At 30.8% G+C, this 20,698-nt stretch overlaps 2 protein-coding genes across 5 annotated transcripts in view; one reads left to right on the top strand and one right to left on the bottom strand.

The window, feature by feature from the left end:
• Positions 1–5,550, top strand: part of Shmt (serine hydroxymethyl transferase) — a 10,026-nt gene extending 4,476 nt beyond the window's left edge. For all 4 annotated transcript variants that reach the window (XM_014415572.2, XM_014415573.3, XM_014415574.2 and 1 more), the window contains exons 5-9: positions 244–456; positions 1,167–1,309; positions 1,779–1,953; positions 2,448–2,564; positions 3,850–5,550. In XM_014415572.2, the coding sequence (XP_014271058.1) occupies positions 244–456; positions 1,167–1,309; positions 1,779–1,953; positions 2,448–2,564; positions 3,850–4,016 (815 nt within the window). In that variant the 3' untranslated portion in view covers positions 4,017–5,550. The remainder of the gene's footprint in view (positions 1–243; positions 457–1,166; positions 1,310–1,778; positions 1,954–2,447; positions 2,565–3,849) is intronic.
• Positions 5,551–9,837: 4,287 nt separating this feature from the next.
• LOC106677557 (zinc finger Y-chromosomal protein 1) lies at positions 9,838–18,955 on the bottom strand. Its single transcript, XM_014415570.2, has 5 exons — positions 18,712–18,955; positions 16,214–16,294; positions 12,057–12,119; positions 11,817–11,888; positions 9,838–10,643 (listed from the first exon to the last, which is right to left on the bottom strand). The coding sequence occupies exons 1-5, from the start codon at positions 18,821–18,823 to the stop codon at positions 9,943–9,945; spliced, it is 1,029 nt and encodes a 342-aa protein (XP_014271056.1). The 5' UTR covers positions 18,824–18,955; the 3' UTR covers positions 9,838–9,942.
• Between the last annotated feature and the right edge of the window lie 1,743 nt (positions 18,956–20,698).

The raw sequence follows: 20,698 nt of genomic DNA, 5'->3' as shown, positions 1-20,698 counted from the left end.
TTTATAACAACTTTTTCAAATTATAAACTAATATTACAACAACTTATACATTGCAGTAGATGAAAAAATTAAAATCCGGAACACAAATAAGTAAAACTTATATATTTGTGCTTACGTTTCGACCTGAATTTCAGGCCTTCATCAGGGCTGAAAACAAAAAATAAATTAAATAGATGATACGAATAAAAGATGAAATATAATATGGTAGCCTTTTTATTTATTTATTTATTTTTCTAATTGCAGGTATTAGCTGCTATTCCCGTTGTTTGGACTACAAGAGGTTTCGCCAGATAGCAGATGATTCAAAAGCCTATCTGATGGCAGATATGGCTCATGTTTCAGGCCTGGTCGCTGCAGGTGTGATTCCTTCACCTTTTGATTATGCTGATGTTGTGTCTACTACCACACACAAAACTCTTCGAGGTCCTCGTGCTGGGGTTATTTTCTTCAGGAAAGGCAAGTCTTATATATTTCTTGTTTGTTTATTATGGAAAACTAATGAGTTTTTGAATTCTGATATTATTTGTTGCTGTAATATAAATTAGCTGTTTATCAAAATAAGAGCACAGTATACCTTGTTTTTTTATACTTAGTTTTAACTTATATTTCTATGGTAGTTGGCATGATTAGGTTTGGCCAAATCTAAAAATGCTTCTCTCATCAACCCTTCCCTTTTGCCCTGGAATATAGACTGAAATAGTAAATAAAACATGCCCAAGAGTTATTAAATTCTCTTCTCTGTGCGTGACCATTAAAGTTTTTCTTATTTCTGTATTAATTCTTTCTCGGTATACCAAGCCTACTGAAGAAGTTTTTGTGCAGCACGAGGGGCTATCGGACAACTCTTGTCGACACCTTTGCTTCCCCTTACATCATTACGGGTAGTGGCCGTTCAGTTGTTTCTCTTCTGCATAGAAATGTCTGTTTAGTGTCGACTATTGGTAGATTTTGTGTTGTTTTGCCTTCGATTGTTTCTATCATAGTTAGAATACATTAGAGTGTTGAACCTAATAAACAACAATAAATTTAAGTATATCATCTAATTTTTGGAAGTCAATAAGATATTCATTCAATCTTTAGTTCAATTTTTGGAGTGCTAATAAATTTTTTTTTTTAATTTTTATTTAGTATGAATTCCTTTTTATAATTTTTTTTTTTCATTTAAGGATTGAATCCTGACATTGAAGAAAAAATAAATAGTGCGGTTTTCCCATCTCTTCAAGGAGGACCTCATAATAATACCATTGCTGCAATTGCTACAGCGATGAAACAAGCAACATCTCCTCAGTTCAAGCGTTATCAACAGCAGGTAATTTTGTCTTATCTAAATCTTAAAAATCCAAATTAGGGAACTTTTTTCTTGTTATTTTCTGAGTTTTTTCTTGAGATGTTCCAGGGCTTCACTTAGGCCTCTTGTGTGCAGTCTAATTAATACTCACTCAAGTAGACTGATGACCTTTGCAAATTATAAATACTTTGTCAGAATTGGGTCAGTTTGCAGAGTTTGAGATCCATAATGCAATTAAAACCAAAGTGGAGGAACCAAGTTCTTGATAGCCACATCTGCTTATAATGTGATAATCACTATAAGTAGTTTGGCCCCATTGAGACTGAGCTGATACTTGGGATATGTGCATTGTGGTTACATGTTTCTTTGCCTTTATGGAGAAACTCCTGCTCCCATTTCCCTCTCTGGTCCTGCTTCTATGTCCATTTTGATATTAAATATTAAACAATCTATTATTTCTACAATTGACTCATATTGATTATTGTATCAGGTATTGGCTAATGCTAAGAGATTATGTTCATCTCTGAAGGCTGCTGGATTAGAGATTGCCACTGGTGATACAGAAGTTCACTTAGTGTTAGTAAATGTCCGTCCTTTTGGCTTAACAGGAGCGAAAGCTGAATACATCCTAGAAGAAGTAAATATAGCCTGCAACAAGAATACAGGTATGAATTCTAGTTAAAAATGGTATTCTAGTTTATAGTTAAAGAGAAATTTTGTTCTGAATTTTTTTTTAAATTTTTTTTTTCACAATTTTTTTATGGTGCCCAATGATACTTTTGATTTTATTATGTAATAGCCTTAATGTTTGATTTGATATTTATTTGAAACATATTCTTTCAAAATCTGACAAAGTAAAAGTTATTTAGTGGCTAGTTTATTTGAATACTTTCAAAGCTTAAGGCCTTGGCTAATTAGGTGCTACACCTAAATTTAAAAACCAAAAAGTAATGCTTTCCAAAATATAGATTGTCTAAATGTTTGAAAGCAAAAATGATAAGTTTATTTTGTAGGAATTATTTTCCTTCACAGAAAAGAGAATCAAAATAAAACAAATTCACTAGGAAACTATTTTACTTAAATAATTGAATCTATAAACCATTGTCATCATCATATTGATGAGAATATGATGAATAATATTTTCTTCTTATTCACCTAGTTCCTGGAGATAGCAGTGCATTTAACCCGAGCGGAATCCGACTGGGGACCCCTGCACTCACAACAAGGGGTTTTGTAGAAGAAGATATGGAGAAAGTTGTAGAATACATTGTAAAAGGTAAATTACTTCAGAATATTCAGTCGGAATTCAAAGCTTTTTCAAACAATAAATTAATAATTTGTTCTTTGCTAACAAGTGTATTTAAGTGCTTTGTATTCATTCTTTTTGAGTGAAATTGCTTCCTTAGTTAAAAAAATAAAGTAAATATTAAGTTAATATTAAATAAAATTGTATACCATACGACTCAATAATATCGTAGTTTTTCTACTTCTGACTTTACTATATGCTGATTGTAAGGATTAGATATGGGAGGAATTCATTAGTTTAGTTGAGTCCTAACATCTCAACTTGGTATATCCAAACAGGCCTGGTTATGGTCATGTTTATAAATTTTTATAATAAATTATAAATTCATAGTATTTGTTGTTTTAGTCTTTTATAAGAATTCTGCGTTAATATGTTATCCAGATAAATTCTGAAGTAGAATGTCAGTTTTAAATAGGTAAATGAAATTATATTTCAGAATATGGTAAAACAGAACATTTTAGGTTTTAAAAGAAAGAGTGAAGACATTTTCGCATGGTCTGACAGATTTTGAAGTCTGTTCTAACTCCTGTTTAATTTGTGTAGAAAACTGCATTCCTTTCATGTGATCCGAAAATTGCCTCTGTTAGATCTGTCGGAATCGGACTCCTTTAAGAAATGTCTGACATTGGACAAACTACTGACATCTAAGAGCTAGAATACAAATTGATTATTCATGTGATATGTTTGAAATAATTATTTAATTAAATTAGTAAATTAATGAAAATTATTTGTTTTTCATACAAAAATTAGGTACGTGTAATTTACTACCTAAATATAATTATAATAATATAAATAAAATAAACAGAAACAGTATAGGAACCCAAATATTCAATAAGAAATCAATAATATTTTCTGTAAAATGGTATTTTACAAGCTATTACAATAAGTTTCCTCAAGAATTTTCATATCGAAACAAATTTTAAACAGATCTTAAAACAAGTCTAAAAAATACACTTTCCTCCATAAAAACCATTTTTTTTAGTTCACTTTTAATGTACAGAGTTAGGAAACTAATAATTATTACTAAAAGATAAAAATATATGTATATCAAGTTCTATCTTGACTATTTGAATGACATAGAAAAGACAGGGAATTTTGTAAAGGGGAGGACACCCCCAGGGTTGAAATTTGAAAATTGATTTCATTTGAATTTTTGTTAATATATAAGTAATCTCCTTTGCATCCCTAGCTGTTTTTAAATATTTTATAATTATTCTAAAAATATTTTTAATTTATATGTTTGTTTTTGTTTTAGCTTTGAACATAGGTGTTGAAGCAGCGAAGTCAGCTGCAAGTCCTAAACTAACAGATTTCAAAAAAGTTTTATCACAGCCTCCTTTATCAGATAAAGTATTAAGTTTGAAAAAAGAAATTGAAGAATTTTCTGAAAAGTTCCCTCTTCCTGGCCTTTCAGAATACTAGTTTGAATAAATTAATGGAGTCTATTTTAAATTAAAATCTTGTATACAATCAAAAATGTAAAAAAAACAATATTTTTGATGAACCCTTCTAAAATTGTTACCAATTTATTTTATATTATACAGTAGTTGAAAATCAAATATGAAATGTTATTGCACATTTTACAATTATGAAATGACTAATTAATAGGTTATCTTTGTTAGTATACCCCTAGTTCAATATTATAGTAAAACATAATTATAGTATTTTTTTAATTCGTTTTATTTAAAATATCTATGAAAAATCCATTATACATTTAAAATTAACTTTATATAATTATTATTTAAATTTGCATATTTTTACAAACTTATTTCTCATACTGATGTTACTTCAGTCAAAGATCTAGTTTTAGTTTAACCAAGAATAAAATTTTGCAAAACTTAATGTAGTAATTATAATTAAGTTTAGATTTGATAACTGCTTAGAATTGTATTATTTTTCAATTATAGTGATTTAATATTCACTCATTATTTTATTGGATTTTTTATTATTGTTTTAATAGCCTTGATTATTATTATTGGGAAATAATGACTTTAAAATCAATGTCATGTAAATTTGATGTTTCGATGCTGAGATTAAGAATCATTTTTCTTCTTATGAAAAATTCTTGTCGATTAAGATATAATGAAAAGTATTAGTTAAATGGAAGGAGATAAATTTCTTGCTTCTTGCTTCCTTACTGATTACAATTTACATTGCTCAAAATATGATATGTAGAAATATATATGTATATATATATATATATAAGTTGTAATTGTCCAATTATTTTTTTATTGATATATGTTGATAAGTTACTTTATATAATTGATTTTGATTATATTACTGATTTATCATATTGTATGTTTCTATTTTATTTATAAAATTATCTTTGTGGAAAATAAGTTATAAAAACAATCACTGTTGTAATAACCATTAAATTTATTTTTGCTTAAGTGTTCTAAATCATGGTTTGTTTAATTGAATTATTATTATTGGATGAAAATCAAGAAATTTTTAATGATTTTAAAAATTACATTTATTTCTGAGTTTTTTTATATTCAATGTAATATGACTGTTATTTATTTATATACTGTTATTTTTTATTTAAAAAATATATAAGTTTAGTTAGGTTATAATTGAAAGATTCTATTTTGCGTTTTTAATTTATTTTTATTAAATATATTTTGTTTTTTGTGTGTGACAGAGATTTTACAAAAAGTGTATAAGAGTGGAGGATTTTGTTTTATTGCCAAGGGTCTAGGCATGTTGCAGCAATTTGGATATAATTTAAAATGATTAAACTGAAAAACAGCAGTTTCGTATGAGCTCAATATTTTTTTAATTTTTAAGCATAAGGATAGGGTTTCGTATACTGATGTTTTGTTTTTGGTTTTATTATTTTCATTAATGAAGCATTGTAATTGACTAAGGAAAATAATTAATCTCTTCTCAAACTTTGAGGTTTTACATTTCATAATATGTAGAATTCATAAAGTGAATAAAAATAAAATTCATTTGACCGCAGTATTTTTTTTCACAGTTTTTCAACTTGAGCTTTTTTTTTTTTTTTTTCGGCCAAGACTCCCATTGGAGTCCTATACTGCTACTTGAGCTTATTATTACTCAAGATATATTGATTTAAGGGAGCGTGGGTAGCCCCAGGATAAGGCATGTGGCTACTAGCTCTAAGGACCTGAGTTAAAATCTGGCTGGGCAGAAAATTATTTTCTGTAGCCCTGTCAACTCCAGTGGTTCTAGAGCCCTCCCGGGGTCCACCCAGCCTCTTAAATTGGGTAGCCTTATTTGGGTAAAAATCTGGAGATTGAGTGTGATTCTGACCAAATCACCTTCTTGAACAACCGTTGGCTTAGTAACAGTACTTCCTTACAAAGTTTTTAAGATTTTAATTTTTTTAAAATATATTCATTTAATGGATAATGTTTTTTTTCTCTTGTTATTTTCTCTAGATAAAGAGAATTATTTAAAAACTGTAAAATTAAATTATACATATTTTTCTATATCTTAAAAGAAAGAAAACTTGGATTAGAAGTCAATGAGCCCAAAGCCAAGTACAAAGTAGCAGAAGAGGTTCCTAAACCAGAGGAGACAGTAATCATTGGGCCTCATAGGTTTAAAAAAGGTTCTAGAGTTAATTTAACTAGGTTTTGTGGTCACTCAGGATGATGACCCCCATTAAGAGGCTAGAAAGAGGATAACTGCAGCCAACCAATACTACTTAGGCCTAAAAAACAGTTGAACAGGCTATTTTACTTTCTAGCGAGATCAAGCTTCACCTCTTTAAAATTTTGGCATACTCCCCCTCCCCCCCATGCTTCTATATGGATCTGAGTTTTGAACATCAAAGGCTACTGAGGAAGAACTGATCTTCAAAAGAAAAGTTCACCAAGTTTTTAGAGGTAAAAAATTTTGAGAAGAATGGAAGAGACGGACTTACCAGGAGCTATACAGTGACTTTGGAGAACCTGAGGTCAGAACAATGAAGCTGAGGTGTTATGAGATATACATGGCATATTGCTAGGATGGCAGATGGAGATATACCAAAAATACTGCTAACATGGCCAATAAATGGAACAAAGCTAAGATGGCAGCTTACAGCTTAAGAGCCAAGCATCACTGCTTTAGCAAAAGATAGATACAATCTTAGCTGTTCTTAGATAAACCCTGTTGGGGCCAAAGCGTAATTATCAGGATAATTACTGAGATCTATACAGGTCACTGTAGACTAAATTAAAATATGTTTAACCTCATGCTTACAGAGTCGCCCTTGTGCAAATTCTGCAATGCTGAGGATGAGACGGCATACCACATTATATGCAGTTGTGACTGATTTGTGGATTTGAGGTTAACACTGTTTGGGGTAGGTCATATGGATCCTAAGCAGTGTGAGCTGGTCAATCCCTCAAGCTTACTCAGATTCCTTTGATCTATATACCTTAAGCTTTAATAAGCTCATCACAATGTTGTGGCGCTGATTGCAACAATGTTGTAATGTCAGCGCACAATAGGCCTTATTGGCTGCAGAGTTATTGCCATTTAAAAAAAAAATATGGTGTGATGGAAAATTCTGTCCTGTAAATAGGTTATAGAGCCATCATAAAAAAGAAACAAAAAACTGAAAACATCATTTACATCACACTTGTAACAGATAATAAAAGTTAAATAAAATAATCTTTACCTAGTTGTTAATGAAACTGTAAATCATTGTCACTGCAATTTTTTAATTGACTGAAGCCCGTACTTGGTTATAGCAGGAGGGTTTTCTAGAGTATTTTTCCCTAATTTGATTCACTTAATGTGTGCTGCTCATGCCTGGGTGAGAGTTCCATTTGCTTAGTGTATTCTTTTTTTTTTTTAATGGTTGGCATATAAAACCTTGTAGATCCTTAGCCATCGCTACTCGCTTTCTCCATCTCTGTTGGGCAATGGCTTTCCTTTTTATTACATGGTCTTCAGCCGCGTCCTTGATCTTGTCCACCCATCTAAGTTTTGGTCCATCGAGGTGTTGTTAGGAATATTTAGGAAAAGAGGGCATTGGATGACTTCTTGCCACATGCTTGTATGACTTCATGCCATATGCTTGTATGGCTTCTTGCCACATGTCCTTTCCATGGACATGTCTCTTTGCTTTCATATGAAGCCTGATTGATTGATATGTGTCGGATATTGATTCTTCATTCATCTTCCTTCTCCATGTCCCCTATTAGGGCCCACTATCACCCTGAGAACTTTAAGTACAATTTTTCTCAAGGGACCATATCTCACAACCGTGCATCACTTATAATAATGTCTTATAATAGTATTGTATGTCCTTAGTTTCAGCTTTCTCGAGATATTCTGTGATCTTAGGAAATGGGCTACTGAAAAGAAAGCTTTATTCACTCTAAAGATACTTTAGTCGATTTCCCTAAGCTGATCGTTAGTGAAGGGTATTGTGCTGCGTAGGTATTTTCAGTTATTAACTTTTAGGAAGCTTCAATTACTTACGATTATCTTCTTCTTGGTGGATATTCAGGCTTACAACAATATACTTTCTTTTACTTTGGTTTCCTTGTAAGCCCATATTTTCTACAGCTGCTTTTTGTGAGAAGGTAAGTGCCTGGGTATCTTCTGCCCAGGACTGTTATGTCATCCATTTGTGGAAAGTATTTATGCATCATTCCCTCATTCTTTCCACTGGGCATTCTGCAGTTTTCCTGTATTATCTCCTCCAATGCCTGGTTGAATAGCATAGGGTTTAGTGTATTACTAAATAAATTAACAACAAGAAATGTTTTGTGAAATACTTGTTTGATTCAATTGTTCTGGTCAATGTTCTTAATATCTGATCCTTCTTTCTATTGTCTTGTTCTCAGAAGATCCATTCCATTTTTTTTTTGCAGATATATCTTGAATGAATTGTTAAAAAAATTATTTTAAATTAATTACTTTATTTTTTGGACAGTGTTATTCATTCCAAGAATTAAAATATCCTTAGTCAATGATGACAGTGTTTGAAATATTTCTTATTTAAGCATTTATTTTTGAATTTGTTATTTTGAATAAATATCCATTGTATTGTTTAATTTCTGAATATTTTATGTTTTTATTAATATGTAATATTTAATATTTATAATTATATCTTAAATGTAGCTAATAAAGTGTTCTTGAGGAGCTAGATACCTCTCTTTCCTTTGTGGAGATACCTTTTTCTACATCAGGATATCACCCGAGTTTGAAAGTTTAAAAAAGACATTTAATTTCAATCAAGATTTAATGCTAATATTAAACTTCTATAAATCCCCACCATACACAACCATTGGTCTAGAAACAGTACTTCCTTACAAAGTACTGAGCTTCATGTGTGGTACAGGATTTTTATTTTAATTTTAAGGCATCTTACAGATACAGGAATTATTTTTTTGTTTTATTGCATCTTCCTTAGTTATATTTTATTTTTAAATATGCTTTCATCAATTTATCAATTTAATTTATTCACTATCTTTATGTTTTATTTTGATTCACACATTTCTTCTTTTGATTCACTTTCTTTATGTATTTATTGTATATTTATCCTGTACACATTTTGTATTATTTTTAAATTTTATTTTTCCTATTGATATTATGTATGTTATTATTATATCTTTGCAACATACACATTTTTTTTTACTCTGTGTGTATATTTTTTTACACTAATCTATATTTACGTTATTTTTTCCTCCACTTAATTATGTTAGTTTTATTTTCTCAACTTTGAATTTTTATTTTATTATTCTCGTACTATCATCTACCTGTCTTACCCTTTTGTACTATTCTTTTGTTTCTGTTTCCTGTAGCTCTGAAAATGGATGCTTAAAATCTTATTTAGCTTAGAAAGATGAAATATTGGCTGTGATAGAAAAAAAAAGTTTTAGTTTGTATTGCATTGTTTTTCTCATTAACTGGTCCTTATTAAGATACAATGCTAAAAAAAATCTATGAATATAATAAATATGTATAACTAAGTCTTTGTAGTTTTATTTTATCAACCTATTTGTTCTCAAATGTTTGAAGTATTTACCTAAAGTCTTTTGTAAAAATTATTTAAAATACAAATTACCACATTAATCATGAATGAATGATTGTACAGTGGTTACTCTGTCATAACCATAAGCAATTATTTATATTTTTAAATTGTATATTTAATCTAATTCATATTTTTAAAATTATATATTTAATCTAATTATTTAGTACTTTTGTAGTATGTTTTAGTAAGTAATTGTTTCAAATAAATCAATGTTGATATCAATAAAGCTTGATATTAGGGTACTTTCACATTTATATTTGTTTGATATAAGGTTACGTTTCATAAATATTTTAATAACTAAACCAATATTTTTATAAAATAAGTTAAGCTCAATATCAATAAAGCCAATTACAGAAGATTGTGCTTGCTCTTGACGTGATATTTAAGAGTTCCCAATTGCACTGCACTATAGGCACACCTCGGGCAGTGGTGAGGCTTCACTTTAGTGTGCCTCGCTAAGACATGCCTCCTAAGAGTCTCATTCTGAGTAGCTTGATAGTTACACTCTGTACAATGATATGGCCTCTCATTGGTATGCTTAGCCATGATATGTCTGCGAAGGGTACCAGACCTTCCAGCACTATATCTGCACTCAGGACATGGATGATAAACAAACTGCCTACCATCATGAGGCCTCGCCTTTTCTCTGAGGTAGTGGTATGGGCGTTGGTTCTCATGACAGGAACACATGTGCTGCCGTATTCTCTCATTGTCTGAGGTTTTGAAGCTACAGTATGGACAACGAAAGCGATGATTGATCTTGAAGTGATGATCGCAGATTTTTAAATCCTTAGTACAGATCAATTTCTTTGTTATAGGTATCTCTGCTAGATGCTTTCTCAGATGGTTTGAGTAGAGTGAGTTGTCATTGGTTCTGTAGTCACAGTAACGACACGAATAGATTATGATCGCTTCATAGATTTTACTTTGATCAGATATCCTTTTGGGGCCAGTGTGGGTTGTTTTAATGTGAGCTCTAAGCTTCTTGAGACAGTTAGATTCATTGCCACAGTAGAAACAGGTAAATTTTGAATCTACTGGTTTGTTTCCTATAACACAAAATTTATTTTAGTTTGAATGACATTTATCTTATTCCTATGAGATAAGTTAACTATCATCTTACTCATGAATTTTTTTAATCCTTCTAACCCTACTAGATTGCTTCAAAGGGACCAGTAATTTTAGGCCAAGTTAAAGAAATATATTTCTCAAAGAAAAAAACCTGCATTAACACAAATTATCAGTTATTTAATGGTTTATTTTTACGTAAACTTAAATATTATTTTGGTATGAATTAGATTGAATCATACTTCATAAAAACATTTTATCAATAAAAACAAAGAAAATGAGATGAAATTATATAGTAAAGAAGAGAGCAATCTTCCTAATTTTTTCCTAGGATTTTGATAACATTTAACTTTTGTTTATCACCATATATTATTTTTAATTTAAACTTTAAAGTGGCAGCTGACCTTCCTATTATCTCTTCACGCATGAGGAGTTATGTGTGATATCAGTGGATAATGATCTATTCCTTTCATCCCAAAATTTTCAGTGACATTTCACATACCTTGAAAGTACAGTGTCAGAACTGGAGAATTACATTAAATGCCATCAAATCATATTGCCTTTTTTTTTTTATACCTACAATATTCTGTTTACTTCTTAAAATATCCTTTCATAACATTCTGTTTATAAAATAATCTATAGACTACACTTGTTGACAAGCGACATGGATTTATAATACCATACTAAACTCCTGTGTCCAAAAACCTTTATAGAATCCTTAGTAATCCTTATTAAGTTACAAATAACATGGTCATTAAAGATCTTAGTTTAACCCATGTTGCAAGTTTGACTCAAAATAGATACCAATTCTTTTATTTTCAAACTTTCACCCATAAAAATCCATTTTTCTCTAGTTTTCAACCTTCTAAAGTTTTTAACTCTCGCTTCCTAGGGGAGTTTTGGCTCTAGTTGTTGTCATGTATTAAAAATATAAAACATTAACTAGTTTCATAAATCAATACAATCATGAAATTTAATTAAATAATTATATTTATTTCTAGTGTTAGAAACATAATATAGTATTGGGTAGGATATATAATTGATATTTTTTTTTCTGGTTTCTGTTTGTGATTTTTTGTGAAGTCAAGGAAACTTATAAAAAAAAATATTCTTAATAATTGAATGACCTTACTTATAATTTTAAAAATATTCACCTTCGTTTAAAAAACACGATTCCCTTCTATCTTGTCCTTGTTCCTCGAAATAGCCAAAGCTCATAGGGTCATCTGCAGCAGATAGTTTGATAGAGTGAGTAAAGTTATTTTTTTCTATTGCTTATGATCTATGAACCTATAGATAAATAAATATGAATAAATGAAATTTGAAAATTTTCCAAATAAGAAAACATTGTAAGCAAAATATAATTTAACAGAATGACTGGCTCAATGACTTACCTAATTCTGGTTCTTTATCAAATGTCTCATCTGTCATTTCTGACTTCAGCCAAATTACCTCACCTGTAAAAAAAAAAGATTAATGGAAGTACTAAACGGCAATATCTAATTAGTGGAGCAATATAGTTATTGAATGTTTTGTCAATTAGAATTCCTTGTTGCTATCAATTAATGATGTTTGAAGTGCAGAAATTAATTAACAGTAGCTGTGACTTCTTTTGCAGTATCAGGTGATGCTAAAGGGATAATGGCCGAAGGCAGCTATCATTTTTAAATTTTTAGAAAAATATCGATGAGTTTAATGCCAAAGAACAATTGTTTTATAAATAAAAAAGTCTACCAAGTTCATAAGTTAGTACAGCTTCCTCAGCCAGGCTACTAGGAAGTTCAAGGCTGGTAGGAGCCTTAGGCTGTGTAAACATCTTTAAGTTAAGATATTTCAAGAAAACTTGACAAGCCCTTACCTATGTGGGACTCTAAACCGCCACTTAGTTCACTTACTGCTTGATCTGCCTCTGAGCTTTTTCACCATGTGGTACATAGTATGTGGTAGTATATGGTATGTATGTACATACATAACTACTTATATTTCAAAGCTCGAGAATTATGTTTAAACAAATTTGAATGAAATTATTTTTAAGGCCTCCAGTAGTCCATAAACAAGATTATTTTCATCCAAATCCACACGTCCACTTGTCTCTATGATTACCATAGCACTCTATTCCAGCTCTCATCACATTATGTGAATGTTCCTCATTTTCCATGAGTCCAGAATCGGTTCCCCAATCTTCAGTACAATCAAACAACGAATTAAGTGCAAATGGTGCTAATTTTAAAATCACCATTAGTTTAGACTGGTCCATTCTCACTTTCTGTATCTGAATTGTTTGTTGAACCTTTAATAATGGATAATAATAATAATAATACATATTATTCAGATATATTCACCGATGAACAGAAATATGTAATCATAAAAGTTGGCCCAATTGCCAACAATGCTACTTGAAGATGAAATCTCTGAAATTTCTTCTTTTTTTTAGATTTTTGAAGTATGGGAAATGAACAAAGTAATTTAATTTCCAAAGAGACTGCCGAGGTAGTCGTGTTAGATAATCTGAAACTTCACTCTGCAGGGTACTAGTCTGACTGATGGAAGTCCTGATTGGGACTAGCCACTGGTCTCTGTTACAGTAATGATGGTAGCCAGATTTACAGGTATTTGCTTGGTCCTGGTTAAATGACAGAGGGAGTAGGAAGGAGAGAGGCCTGAAGAAGGCAGTATGAAATAATAACACAATTTATTTTGTCCAATAATAGTGATAGAATATACTAATCCACTAATATGCCCCCACTGTCGACTGAGAAGATGTATCCATAAGGCACATTGTTGTTTGTTGTTTGCACTTGATACATTGGGGCTTAAAAACATTAAGAGATGCTACATATAAGATGTTAGCTTCCAGTGGATCAGAAGATTCTATTATAATCTTTATTCATTCAAGTAATACATTTATGAATACAATAATATAATAAATGGTTATACAGAAATAAAAAATAAAGTATAAAGTTTGTGGTGGTAGGTCTTAGCAGCTACATTGTGCAGGTGCCCCAGCATGCTCCACGAACGAAAATTGAGGTAAGAATACAAATCTGTCATACCTGTTCCAACTATTGGGTGTTGGTCTGGGTATAGGCCTTGGAGGGCAATAAATTGTGGTGCATGATATGGAATGGATTGAAAAAAAAAATAAGGCATGATGACATTCCGAAATCCTTGTTTCCAAAATTATTGGAAAAACAGATTGGAGCAATGAACCTAAAATGAGAGGAATCACACGTGGGGGTTTCAGAGGTCCATCCACATATCCTGAATAAGTGTGAAATGTTTGGCTGCCAAAAGAAGTTAAGGAGTTTCTCTAAAATATTTCTTTGGGCCTCATTGGTGATAAGCTTACAATTGACAAATTGTTTTTTTATTTTTAATATTTATAATACTTACGACAGAATTTAATACTATGTTGCTATGATGGTGAAAATGAAAATGAAATAAAATGTATTGTACATTAAAAATTAATTAAGTTATGACAAAGTTTTTGATATGGATGTATGACTATGACGCTATAAATGTAGCTATTTTTTTAATATTAACAACAAGGTCAGTTATTTTTTTTTAGTATATTATCAGCACTATTAATTTATCTTTTCTTTTTACCACCTGAGAATTGTAAGTCTCTCAAATTGGAAAAGAAACTTACTAAAGTTAGCTTGGACAAAAAATTAAGAATACCCTGTAAAAGGAAAAATCGTTCACGCTAAGGCAGTGGTTTCTATCCATTTTGTACCTCGGTCTCCTTGTTTGAAAAAAAAAAATGATGAGCCCTCTCAATTTTAGTAACAATTTAATTTCATAAATATTCACCTGATATAATTTAGTGCGCTACAAAATTATACATTATATCATATATAAATATACCTAAAAAAAATTTTTTTATAGGAAAAATAAATAATTGCGAAGAAAACAATGCTTTCAAAAATTAAAAAAAAAAACATGGAACTCATAATAAAGCACAGAAGTATTTTAGTGTGAAGGCTGTGTTTGTTTTTCAATTAAATTGTTCCTCAAACCGTTGTTTCATTGAATATGGAATTACTTTCGAATAACTGAGTAAGGTCGCTAATTCGCCTTTGAAACAGCTACCAACTGCAGAAAAGCCAGTGTCGTATCAGTAATATGTTACAAACGGCAATAACTTTTCTAAAGCATTGTTTTTAAAAAGAAAAATCTTTCTTTACTCCAAGCCAAAAATTAACAATACTATTTCCTTGTAATATCTGCTTTAATGTGCATTCACAGGATTATTCGGTTATCATTTCTCATTTATAAATCCCAAATTGGTTTATTATCCATTCCAAAAGTCACGATCATACAAGTTAAACGAGAGTTGCTTCCTTATTAATAAGAATTTGACTTGTTTCTAATTCATCTGCTGATTTCGAAATCGGGAAACGTGTCTAAGCTATTATTTTTGAAAGTTATTATCCGTAGTTCCGATTTGTTCATAAACGCAGTGATCTTATCTTTCTACACCAGATCATGACTTCGACGCCCTGTTATTTCTTTCTTTAAAATACCGAGTTTTTTAAAATATCAATTAAATAAAAAAGTTTTACAAGAAGTTTTGTGTCATAAAACGAATTTGCTTTATATGTATCATTTTTTACATTAGGAATACGATTTTTTTTTTATAAGAAGATGGTTGGGGGTAGGTATTGGAATGAAATTTAGATTCAGTACTAAGATTCGTGACACACAGTGGTTCAGATCCTAATTTCGTGAACAAAAGTCAAAAAATCATTAATTGATTTTTGGAAGTGGAAAGTATCCTGTATTAACTGTTAGTAATAAATATTTGTCAAATTAAGAAAGTATTAGATTATGTGGTTGCAGATCCTTCTCCAAGTTGACATTGGCTAATCGTGCAAGAATGTTTGGAAGTGAATTACAGCCAAGCTTAGACTTTGAAAAGTATCTATATTCTAGATGAACTCATCATAAGCTAATGGGTTGTTTTTTGATTCTGTAACGAGTAAGTAATTTAAACCAGAATTACTAATAACTAGTAATAAATTGTTACTACTAATCACTAATAATATAACTAAGAAAAAAAATGTATGCCCTTTTATATTTTACTAGGTTTTAGTATTGGCCAGAGACATCGCAAAGGCCTTGTTCAAGATAACACATAAAAATTGATTGAGAATGTATTTTCTGTTAATAAGGAGTCTTTCGGTGCGGTCAAGATCGGAAACACACAATAATGTTTTAATATGTGCCTGTTGGCCTTCATCAGAGCTAAGCAACTTTGCGGTTATCCTTACGATGATAAAAATACAAGTCCTGCATTTGTGTATAGCCGGTAGCCCATTGTAGTGTTATTTTTAGAATTTAAATAGTGACTATGGGTAATAGTTGGTAAACCTTTTCTCTTGTATAAAACTTTTTCAGCCCCATTATATTGCGAGATTATTGATTGTTCATGGATGCTTGTTAATAAATTATATTGATTGCCTAGATTATATAAATGAGAGAGTACAAGAAATTGATATAATAAAGGAATAAATATAATAAGATAAATAAGGAAAACAGAAATAGTTACCAAGGTGTGGTAGTATTTTCATCGACTCCTGTTCATCTTCCGGCAGACGATATTTAGTTTCAGGGATGTCTTCTGGAAGAACTTCAAATTCGCCATTCATAAAAACAAATAAATACTGTTCTTAGTTAATGATAATAAAAGAATAAGAAGAAACTTTTTTTTTAGAATATATTTTTCATAAGAGGTTGGAAGACAAAATCCAGTATTGAATCAATCGGCACAGCACAGGGGCACATCATACCTCAGTAATGATATGAATCAATACTAGAAAGTGCTATATTTCCCTGAAATTTGGAGTACCAAAGGCATATTTATACAATTTAAAAGTTCCATCCATCGTTTCTTAAAAGGTAACCTCTTACTCAACACATCTGGAGGAGTTTTGTCCGAAAATAGAAGTTCTCTCGCCCAAGTTAAAGTCCTGAAGATGATGTTTTGTTGGTGGCAATAAATTCTATGGAAGCCTGAGGATAAGTTATCCAAAAAGAGTTGTATCGCCGTCATCAAGCCTACAAGAAGTCTATAAAAATAAAGTCAATAGAATGTGCCCTTTTCCCCCCTAAAAATTTGAAAATATAATTCTGTTCCATCCCAGCAATAGACCTATAGATCTAATAATAGCCATGGTTTAAAACGTCTACCAAGAACATGGTTTAGAACTGCTTCCTTACTATTCTATTTTGTTTAGTTTTCTCAATACCGAAAGAAGAGGAGAATATATTATAACTCTAAAGAAAAATGTAAGTCCTCAGAATCGAAAAGGTTTACTAGCATTTTACGAATTTAATAAAAAAATGAGATTTTAGTGATACGTATGGAAAAGAAAATCTACTTTACTATACATATAGTATAATTCATATTTCGAATGGTATGTTGTTATTAGTTAATTTGTTTCGAATGATATGCCAATATTATTTAAGAATAAGCTTTCAAGTGTCTAGAATATTGTTGCTGTTTTAATAAACAAGACACATCTTGGAGAAATTAAAGTAAAGAAAACATATTTTAATTTTATTCTGAAAGATTACAATCATATCAATCGTCTTAAACCATTAAAAATAGAATTGCAAAACTACTGATTTTTTATTACAATTAATTACAGTAGAACAATATATATGTACAAATTTATGTTTAAAATTGTTTTAATATTTTAATTTACTTTTTACTGATCTTACTTTATATAATTCATGAATAATTAATGCTAACGTTTCTTGTTTTATTTTTTCCAGTAATATTATTTAAAAAGTATGGATAAATTTCAATGCCTTCATCTGAAAATACTGAAATAGAAAGTTTTGAGAAACGACAATGGGCGTATCTCAGCTTAATTAGTAGCACATATCATAACAAATTTTTTTGAAGTGGTTTAATAACTCTACTAGCTTCAGGACAGCCTGTAAGACGACACGAAAATAGCTCTGGTCTAAAGTACTATCTTTGATATACGTCCAATTCAAAATATCATAATTTTTTCTATAAGATCTGCCACCTTTAAAGCAAGGCTACGATATGCTTAAAGCCGTTTCTGAAATCCTTCAATTTCAGTTTTTCAGATTCATCTTCCAGAATATGGAAATCGGTTGATACTGCTTCAAACAACAGAAATACTTTAAAAAATACATCTTCTTGAAGTTGGGGGTTTGTTCATCTCAGAAAATACCACAGAAAACAACAGCCGTTGTTTTCTTATATATATATATTTACATACGTAATACCAAAATAAAATAGCATTTTTTGGCTCTCTTTGAGCCTCTAATATTTTTATTACATTATTAATGATGGCCCTGGTATGAATTGCGAGACTGGATTCAACTCCCTCGTGTGTGGAGATGACAATGTTTATGGTAAACAGTTTATCATTAATAAAAACGATAAATAAAGATAAACTCAACTTTTCGATTTATAGATACCCTTTGAACATTAATGTGTGTTCGATTAAAATAGACTCTACATGTGATTTGTTACTTTTTCAAATTACAAATATCTTTATGGGATACCAGACCAGCTGTTTTCGTGTTTCGAAATAATTGATAGGAAGGTTTGCAGTGTTGATTTTCTATACAAGTAATGGTGTGTAATTGTGTATTCTTGAATGAGTTTGTATTGATTTACAAATCAAGAAAGAAAAAAACAAATTTGATGAAACTGTCAATAAAACTCTTAAACTCATGTCAGTCGAAAATAGTAAACAATAAAATATAAAAAGAGAAAAAAGAATTCAAAATAAGGTTTTTCAAACTTTAATATGGAACTATTTGTAAGAATAATATTGCTTATGGCACAAACATGATTTTTTTTCTGTTTGGCGATTATATCAACTGTTGGTAATTTTTCAATGTGAACTGGAGCTAAACCTTTTACTTACATCGAACAAAGTATGAAGAGAAAAATGTTGTTTGTTTTATGTGTAAAAATTTTAATTTATTACTTTTAAGTTAGGGTATTGTAAACAAAAATTGTTCAACATAGTTGATACATAGTTTGATGTATGTTCTTACCTTCTTTTTCCATCGACATGCTTTCCTCTGTTGTCATTAGATTCTCGTCATCTTCGTAAATCAACTCTTCGGTTTTAATTTCCTCCTTCATTTTCGCTGGAAATACCAACATACAAACTATAACCCCCACCTCTAATCAGTGTAGCTCAGCGGGTGAAAAGATTGTTTTAAAAACAGCTGTGCTTCTACTGTCAGTTCAATTGTTTCAAACATTCCTTAATTTAGTTATATGCCATTTGTATTTTTCGCAAAACCAAAAATAAAAAAGCGATAATTTGTTTCTTTTCTTTATCTTATTTAAACATTAGTCTTCTTTGAAAATTTACAGAAATATCGATAGAAGACAAACGACATGATGTTCAAGTAAGGATTTAGTTTATTTCGTTAAAAGATTTTTTATATTAACGACAATTTTATTTAAGAAGTATATGTATAGAAATTTCATATATTATTTTTTATTCACAAAATGAGTAAGAAATCATAGAACTGATAATGATGAACTCATGTTCGATATCGAAGCCTCCAAAAATCGTAAGCCTTATACTCTGTCTAGGGAAGCCGTTCCCAAACTGTGATCGCCGTGGCACCCTTGTGCTACTGTACTGTAGGCTTCGAAGCCTCTTGTAATGTCCTACAAATTTGATCCTCCCTCACCCCTGACTGCGACCAAAACGGCTCCTCCCCTTCTTACTATCTTCGGGTTTGGCCAATTCAGAGGTTCTACTCTTGGAAATTATTTGCCACTTCTTGTCGCTGACTATTCCCTCAACTCCCTCAATTTCTTCAAAGTCCGTCGGTCTTCCTTTAGCCGAGCTCCCACAAGATTCTTCCTCACTGTTATCCTCTGATATGCCATGTTTTATGTCCCTCGTCCTGCGTCCACTCTCGCAGGAATTGCCTTTGTTTTCTGCTTTCCTGGAATACCTTCAAGAAGATGTCCATTTCTTTGGCTCTTGCCATCTTGATCTTAATCCACTCCAGCGCATTGGGGTGTTCTTCTGGCATGGTGATTGACGGTAGAGGTTGAATCTCAGCTGTCGGAACTGCCGGAACTGCAGGAGGTGAGTTTTCCCGGGGTAAGTTTAGGTCTACTGGTCATATAAAAACATTATTATTTAAAACATTTTATAAAAAATATGTATAAATATACCTCAGAAAAAAGACCATTATTATAACCAATATTATATTGGTATTAAAATATTAGTATTACCAAGTAACAGAATTACGGCGAGGAAAAGAAAAGGTAAAAAAAATAAATAAATAATAAAATAAAAAAGATTCTCAGGACTGACAGTTTTTTTCTTCCGCTTTCAGACAGTTCCCGAGCTTCGGCACCAGTTAAGAGTCGTTGAGAGCAAAACATAAAAAAAGAAAAAAAAAATGGATGAGGAATGGCATACTCGAGTTCCAGTAAAACACTGCTTTATTCTCCTCACAAATCCTTCTTATATAAATTTGGTAATATTTTCATTGGGTTTCTAGTATTAAGATGAATAGTTCCCTACTTCAGATTATATAAATAATTCTATTTCTAAATTACAAACTTAAACATTATTGCCACGGCGGCCCTGGAATTCGTCTTACACCCGTTTTGGGACAGCTGCTCTAGTGCGGCTGTTCTCAAATGTTTTTCGCCGTGGCACCCTTGTCAGGTTTAAAAAAAAATATTGCTGCACCCTCATCGGGAATAAAAAAATCGACCTTTATCCTAAATCTAATTGAATACATTTTTCATTATTTTCTTCATTACTAGCAGACTCAGAGAGTTTGCCTTTTTTTTTTTTGTGTGTGTGGGTGTAAGCTTATTATTTTAATATAGACTCACAGAAATAAATTAGTAAAACAAAAATTATTTTCACTGCATGCTTGTCAAACACATTATTTTCTAAATATTATATCATATGTCGTTATAACATCCAGAACTCTTGGATCCTTTAATTATTTTTTTATGAATGTATACACTGATATCCAACAATTTTTGGAAAAA

This window comes from Halyomorpha halys, unplaced genomic scaffold (assembly GCF_000696795.3).
Source record: "Halyomorpha halys isolate HHAL.00 unplaced genomic scaffold, Hhal_1.1 Scaffold103.1, whole genome shotgun sequence".
Taxonomy (NCBI): Eukaryota; Metazoa; Arthropoda; class Insecta; order Hemiptera; family Pentatomidae; genus Halyomorpha; species Halyomorpha halys.
This window is presented reverse-complemented; position numbering and strand designations above follow the sequence as displayed.

Bases quoted from the DNA above. Each gene is read 5' to 3' on its own strand.
- LOC106677557 (XM_014415570.2), bottom strand. From the start codon at position 18,823: ATGTTGGTATTTCCAGCGAAAATGAAGGAGGAAATTAAAACCGAAGAG. The intron at 12,120-16,213 runs GTAACTATTTCT...TTTTTTTTACAG, and splicing joins GAAAATACTACCACACCTTG to GTGAGGTAATTTGGCTGAAG. The intron at 11,889-12,056 runs GTAAGTCATTGA...TATCTGCTGCAG, and splicing joins TGATAAAGAACCAGAATTAG to ATGACCCTATGAGCTTTGGC.